General features: G+C 52.0%; 1 protein-coding gene across 1 annotated transcript; it reads right to left on the bottom strand.

Moving 5' to 3' along the window:
- Positions 1 to 739: 739 nt before the first annotated feature.
- Pck1 (phosphoenolpyruvate carboxykinase 1) lies at positions 740 to 6807 on the bottom strand. Its single transcript, XM_021194801.2, has 10 exons — positions 6719 to 6807; positions 6281 to 6545; positions 5777 to 5958; positions 4987 to 5190; positions 4524 to 4711; positions 3808 to 3970; positions 2732 to 2956; positions 2516 to 2647; positions 1825 to 1920; positions 740 to 1720 (listed from the first exon to the last, which is right to left on the bottom strand). Exons 2-10 carry the CDS (start codon positions 6502 to 6504, stop codon positions 1266 to 1268), a joined length of 1869 nt encoding a protein of 622 aa, XP_021050460.1. The 5' UTR covers positions 6505 to 6545; positions 6719 to 6807; the 3' UTR covers positions 740 to 1265.
- Positions 6808 to 7351: the final 544 nt, after the last annotated feature.

Raw genomic sequence — 7351 nt, 5'->3', positions numbered from 1 at the left:
CCGCTGTGCTGAGCACAGGAAGAGTACAATTCACGCTCTTCCTTCTGTCTTTTCCACACTCTCTAGGCCCGTGGAAACTGAGAAAAGTGTTGCCCACGAAAGGGCTTAAAGGCCTGTGCCTGTCCACACAGCACTTTCGGAGATGGCTGAGCCCGGAGGCTCAAACTCAATAAAACTCCCCTTAAACCCTCTAGATCCAGCTGTGCAAACGCACAGGCCTGTCCCGGAACGCTGCCAAAGAGCGCCAACTAGTGGTAACAATGATTTACAACATGGGAAGCCAGGAGCTCTGCTTTCTCGCCTCTTTCCGGTCCCTCACACATTTGGCCCCTGAGAAGTCCCCTCCTTTCAAGGGTGGAGCTGTGAATACCCCAGGCTCTGGGAGGGGGTGGGGGGAGGGGAACAAGATTAGAGCCCCAGGGTGTTTAATCAGTGTGTTCTCCCTTTCTAATAAAAACCAAAAAGAGGCAATGAAATCTACTTTTTCTATAAAAGTTTATTTTGTAATTTTTTTTCCCAAGAAGTGGTCAGGATACCTATTTCAATTATGTAAAGAAAAGTAGGAAGGGCAGTGTATAAAAATAATTTAACATACATACTAGCAACAAAGCAACATGACTCTCTAGTTACAACTACAAACTTGCCCAAGATTTTTCCCCAAAGTTTTTTTTTTTTGTTTTTGTTTTTGTTTTTGTTTTTGTTTTTGTTTGTTTTCCGAGACAGGGTTTCTCTGTATAGCCCTGGCTGTCCTGGAACTCACTTTGTAGACCAGGCTGGCCTCAAACTCAGAAATCTGCCTGCCTCTGCCTCCCGACCAAAGGTTTTAAATACATTGTAGACAATGGGACAGACAGGCATGTACACGCACACACACACACACACATACACACACACACCCACACACGTGCCCACACACAGACACGCTCACACACATATATACAGCTCAAGTATGTCTTCTGTGCATTTTAGCTAATTGCTACAGCTAACGTGAAGAACTGGATTCCTGAGTGACCTTGAAGTGGAACCAAAACCCCCATTGGTGTCAGACGCAAACTTCGGCGGAGACTATGCGGTGATTTCCCCTCCCAATCTTATTTGCCCCTAGCCTGTTCTCTGTGCTACTCAACTGACTATTAAAAGGTGCTTTTCTGATCTACTCAGCTTCGTGCCCGCTATCTCAAAGCTGGAGCAGGCTGGTTTTCTCCTAGATCCCAGCGCATGCTGTGAGTGGGAAGGGGTGACTCTCTAGACGCCCCCCTTGGGATTTACATCTGGCTAATTCTCTGTTTCAGGGCTCGGAGCTCCATCTCGATTTCGTAAGGAAGGTCGGCGTTGACCTGGTCCTGCAGATACCTGTTGATCTCCTCCACCTCCTTCTCCCAGAACTCCTTAGAGATCCCAAACAACTCTTCCACATTGACATCCCCCAAGCCTTTCAGGTTCAGGGCGTTTTCCTTAGGGATGTAGCCGATGGGCGTGAGCTTGGCACTGTCTTCCCCTTCAATCCGTCCGAACATCCACTCCAGCACGCGGGAGTTCTCGCCAAAGCCTGGCCAGAGGAACTTGCCATCTTTGTCCTTCCGGAACCAGTTGACGTGGAAGATCTTGGGCAACTTGGCTGCTGGGCGATGGGCCATGCTCAGCCAGTGGGCCAGGTATTTGCCAAAGTTGTAGCCGAAGAAGGGTCGCATAGCAAAGGGGTCATGCATGATGATCTTGCCTGCCACAGAGAGACCACCGGGGTTACCTCTGACCCAATCAGGCCAGATTCTCCCTCCCTGACAGACATCGAGAAGAGGGCTTGGGTTGCAGAATGTGGCTCACCCTTGTGTTCTGCAGCAGCTGTGGCCTCTGATCTCATGGCTGCTCCTACAAACACCCCGTGCTGCCAGCTGAGGGCTTCATAGACAAGGGGGACACCTTGAGCAGGGAGACAAAGATCATTAAAGACTTAGGACATCTGAACTCTCGAACGGTTCTATGTCACTTGTTCAAACACGCTGTATCTTTTCTGCCTGCCTTCCTTCCTTCCTTCCTTCCTTCCTTCCTTCCTTCCTTCCTTCCTTCCTTTCTTGTTTCGTTTTGATGAGAAAGTTTCACTCTGTAGCCCAAGATAGCCTGGAGCTTACTCTGTAGCCCAGGTCAACCCTGAACTCACAGCAATCCCCCTGCCTCAGCCACCCAAGTGCTAGGATTACAGGTATGAGCCGCCCTAGGTCTAACGAGTTGAGTTTTCTGTTGAGTTAACCTTTCATCTACAGAGACAGTGAACAGGAAACCGCTAAGGGCAGTCACAGAGAGAGATCACTCAGTGGAACAGAACACTGGCCTGAGCTACCTCAGATCACAGACCCAGAGAGGCCACCGGTGATCAGAAGGCTAGCCCTACGTTTAAAACTGCCCAGTTAGTCTGGATAGAGGAGGAAGATCTTTGGAACCAGCTTGGAAAACTACTTCCTGGATTTCTCTGTATCGCCGCACCCCAGGGTCCCAGCCTGAATAGAAGATGCCTCACCTTCGGGTCTACGGCCACCAAAGATGATACCCTCGATAGGCACTCCTTCTGGAGATTCCCAGGCAGGGTCAATAATGGGGCACTGGCTGGCAGGGGTGCAGAATCTCGAGTTGGGATGGGCACATGGTTCCGCTGCGAGAGAGAGAGATACCCCTTAGCATGGCCCAGATAGGTGGCACCCAGAAGCCAGAGCGCACGGCCTCTCAGGGGACTCACCATCCTGCGGTCTCCACTCCTTGTTCTTCCAGGAGGTGATGGTGACTCCCGGGGCCAGTGGCTCATCGATGCCTTCCCAGTAAACACCCCCATCACTAGTCTCAGCCACGTTGGTGAAGATGGTGTTTTTCTGGATGGTCTTGATGGCGTTTGGATTTGTCTTCACTGAGGTGCCAGGAGCAACTCCAAAAAACCCGTTTTCTGGGTTGATAGCCCTTAAGTTGCCTGGAAAGTTGCAGGCCATAGAGGAAGGTATGAATGCGAGCCAAGCATCCCAGAGTTCTTAATGCTTTGCCAGGCTAGCTAAAAAGTTCACATCTTTCTCTTCCCCGTCCCTAAACTACACAGCCATCCATTTTGATCCACACACCACGGCTAACTCGGACTCTGAAGTTTTCTGCTTCTTCATGGTTCCTTAAACACATTCTCTTCTTTTAAAGGTATTATTATTTATTTTGTGGTGGGTGTGTGTGCGCGTGTGTGCGTGTGTGTGTGTGTGTGTGTGTGGTGTGAGTGTGTGTGTGTGTGGTGTGAGTGTGTGTGTGTGGTGTGCGTGCGTGTGTGTGTGTGGTGTGTGGTATGTGTGTGTGTGTGTGGCATAAGTGTGTGTGTGTGTATGTGGTGTGCGTGTGTGTGCGTGCGTGCGTGTGCATGTGTGTATGCGTGTGCGTGTGTGGCGTGTGCGTGTGCATGTGCGTGTGCGTGTGTGTGTGTGGCGTGAGTGTTCCGGGGCACACATATGGAGGTCGGAAGATAACTTTCAGGAGTCAGTTCTCTCTTTCCACCATTTAGGTTTCCAGGAATCAAACTCAGATCATCAAGCTTGGTGGCAAGTGCCTTTACCCATAGACTTGTCTTGGTGGCCCCAGCCACATTGTGCAAACATGGATCTGTGTAAGCAAACAGCCTATTGTGGCCCTCTCTATCCAGACGATCCTCACAGAAGGCCTGCAGGACAGCACTGCGAAGGCCTTGCTCACCCTGAATGCCCAGTGCTGGCAGTTTAGGAGATGGTGGTGTAGTGTGTTTGAAGCCAGCCACTCACCAGGGGCCACCACTGTCACCTGAAGACTCACCTTGGGCATCAAACTTCATCCAGGCGATGTCATCGCCCACACATTCAACCTTCCACCCGGGCAGGCTGGGGTTCATCATGGCCAAGTTGGTCTTCCCACAGGCGCTAGGGAAGGCTGCGGCCAGGTATTTCTTCTTGCCTTCGGGGTTAGTTATGCCCAGGATCTGCAGGGATGGGATCAGTATCTGCTTTAGTATCTCTAATCCTTGGCATACATGTGGAAAACTCAAAATAAAACCTGTTACTCTGTATCCTTCATACGGTAAAAGAGAGAGATAAAAGGTGTGTGTGTACCTTCAACAAAAACCTTACCTTCAACAAAAACCTGAGACTGTCTTCCAAACTAATGGAGGGTGGGAGGGGCAGAAAATTAAAAGGAAGATGATGAGGCGATTAAGCTCGATGCTGTTGTCTAAGAAACAAAGATCTGTGTTCCTTCCTGCAGCAAAGGTCTGGGGAAGCGCCTAGGGTCTCCCTAAAGGCAGATCTCTGTGATCTATCCCTCACGAATCAGGACAAACTAATGGGGTACCAAAGAATAAAGTCCCCAAGGTCACTGCTGCCCCAGTGTGTCTGAGCCCCTTTCAAAGAGACAAATGCTGGGGTCCTTAGAGTCAACTTGGTATTGCTCCACTGTACCCTTAAGTCCTCAGAAGTTGGGGAATCTTGACACCCCAGGCCCTCCAAATTTCTGCCCAGGAGTCCCTGACCACGTACCAGCATATGCTCCGCCAGCCACCCCTCCTCCTTAGCCAGACGGCTGGCAATCCGCAGCGCAAAGCATTTCTTCCCTAGTAGTGAGTTCCCACCATATCCGCTTCCAAAGGAGATGATCTCTCTACGGTCCGGGAGGTGGGCGATCAGGGTCAGCTCGGGGTTGCAGGCCCAGTTGTTGACCAAAGGCTCTGCAAACAAGCAAGCGACCGACCGTGAGCTTGTGGTGCACGTCCCTGCCCAAGTCTCCAGGCTGGCCTCAAACCAGCTACGGAGCCGAGAAGGACCTGAAACTTCTGGTCCCCCTGACTCCTGCATACTGGGGTGATAGGATTGACCAACATGTTCAGTTTATTTGGTGTCTGGGCTCAAACTCAGGGTCTCACGCAAGCCAGGCGAGCACCCCACCTGCTGAACCCTTCCCCAACCTCTCCTTCCACCTTCGCTCTGGAAAGGATGCACTTACTTTTTAAGGGGAGAGGGCACCCCACAGAGTGGAGGCACTTGATAAACTCTCCATCGCCTAGGGCCTCCAGCACAGACATCCCCATCCGCGTCATGATCCGCATGCTGGCCACCACATAGGGCGAGTCTGTCAGCTCAATACCAATCTTGGCCAGGGGCGAGCCCAGCGGCCCCATGCTGAACGGGATGACGTACATGGTGCGGCCTGCAGAGGTGGGTGGGCGGAAGCAGGTAAGCAGCCACGGAGGCCCACTGAGCTTCCTCCGCTCCTCCTCCCCACGGTCCCCACGGCTGTGTCTTTTCCATGCCACGCCCTATTGGCCACCAGCCTCTGGTCTAGGAGGCCATCGGAAACCGCAGATTGCTGCAATGAAGCTTTTTCATGATCCTCTTGCTTGGCTGAATTAAGCTGCTCTACGTCCTCATGAGTGGGAAGCATTTTGCCTATTTTCTGTTTTGTCTAAGTCGATATCAAGGATTGAACCCAGGGCCTTGGAGATTCTAGGCAAACACTACCACAGAACCATAGCTACAGCTACCTTTTGAGTTTTCCTTGACCAAGTGTAAATTGCTCAGGCTGGCCTAAACTTGGAATGCCCCTGCCTCGGCTTCTGTGTCTGGGATGACAGGACTTGCAGAGGACATTTTAATACTCCTGTGTGTCACCACCCGTGAAACAGAGCCAGACAGTGCACTTCACACGTGGGCCACCCTCTGCAGCTCAGGTCGCCATGAAGAACATGAACTATGTACACAGCACCCTGTCAGGCCTGGGATCTGGTCTCACCCACCTTTCATGCACCCTGGGAACCTGGCGTTGAACGCTTTCTCAAAGTCCTCTTCTGACATCCAGCGGCCCAGCTGGCTGAGGCCAGTTTTGGGGATGGGCACCGTGTCTCTCTGCTCTTGGGTGATGATGACCGTCTTGCTTTCGATCCTGGCCACATCTCGGGGGTCAGTGAGAGCCAGCCAACTGAAAAAGTCACAGGGACTCCTTCAGCAAGGTATCCTCGGGGATGCACCTCTCTTGCCCACGTCAGGTTCTTCCAAGCCTTGTGGGACACGAGGACAACAGGGACTTGACCAGGTGGACATTAGCTAGATTGTGAGCTGGCCCTGGGGAAAGGGGTCACTTTGCATAGTTATCCGGGATCTAGCGGTTGGTTATGCTTAGCTCACGGGGCATCTCTTAAGCTTCTCAGGTGTTTGCTACGGCAAGGTCTTCATTCTCCAAACTCTAAGAAGATAGAGCTCGGGAGGCTATGGGCCAGAGAGTTAGGGCTGAGGGGACTCACCAGTTGTCATATTTCTTCAGCTTGCGGATGACACCCTCCTCCTGCATGTGGGCCAGCAACTGCCCGTACTCCTCCTCGGAGCCGTCGCAGATGTGGATGTGCTCCGGCTGGCACAGCTGAGCATTGCCTTCCACAAACTTCCTCACTGCCTGGGGCAGGCTGTCAAGACTGCCCTGGATGACCTTGGCAGAGAAGTCCAGACCGTTATGCAGCTGAGGAGGCATAATTGCAACGCTGTGGAGAGAGGCAGGGACTCTGGTGTTACCTGAAACAGAAAAAAGGGGCTCATGAACATCAGCACCCATGGGCCCCTTCCCGGTCCTTCTGTGCACTTGAGTGGGTTGCAAGTGGCTAGGGAGCCATGGTTGTCAGGGTAAAGAACATGAGTGGGTCCCTCACTTGTATTCTTGGAGAGGTGACTGAAATGACCCTGCCTACCTTTCTTCCTTTCGGAAGGTCTGGGTCAGAGACTGCAGAGCGCCTTGCCGGATTTCCCCTGTTGACCGAGGGTGTGTACCCAGAGGGAAGGCCAACTGTGCTCTGTAGACCGCCCTCCTGGCTTTAAATACTATACAGAAGGGAGGACAGCCCTGCCCCTCAGCTGGACCCGGAGGCTCGCCTCTGACGTAAGGGGCAGGCCTTTGGACCATAGCCATGGTCAGCACGGTTTGGAACTGACTTAACACAATAAACTGCAGGGAGATAATGATTGAACTTGTGTTGTTAATGAATGTTGGGAGGCCTCAGGCCCCTGTATCAGCTATAGTGAGTCCTTACACAACATTTGATTGACTAAACTTTGACCCTGCCTGTTGCTGATGCAAACTGCAGGCTCTTGCCTTAACTGTCAGGTGGGGGGGTCAAGGGCAGGCCTAGCCAGGACGCCTCTTGAACTTCATATGTTGCTGGCTGCACATTTTGTGTGCTGGTGTCTGCTGGTTGTCAAAACACCACAGCTGTGAGGTGTCACTCCCACGGCCGAAGGTCATGAGAAGGAAATTCAGCTCTGAGACATGAGACTTCTAGATAAAGTCTGTGCCCGCTGAGTTAGCTGGGGTGTGTTACCTCACT

The sequence above is a fragment of the Mus pahari genome, chromosome 3 (genome assembly GCF_900095145.1).
Source record: "Mus pahari chromosome 3, PAHARI_EIJ_v1.1, whole genome shotgun sequence".
NCBI classification, from domain to species: domain Eukaryota; kingdom Metazoa; phylum Chordata; class Mammalia; order Rodentia; family Muridae; genus Mus; species Mus pahari.
This window is presented reverse-complemented; position numbering and strand designations above follow the sequence as displayed.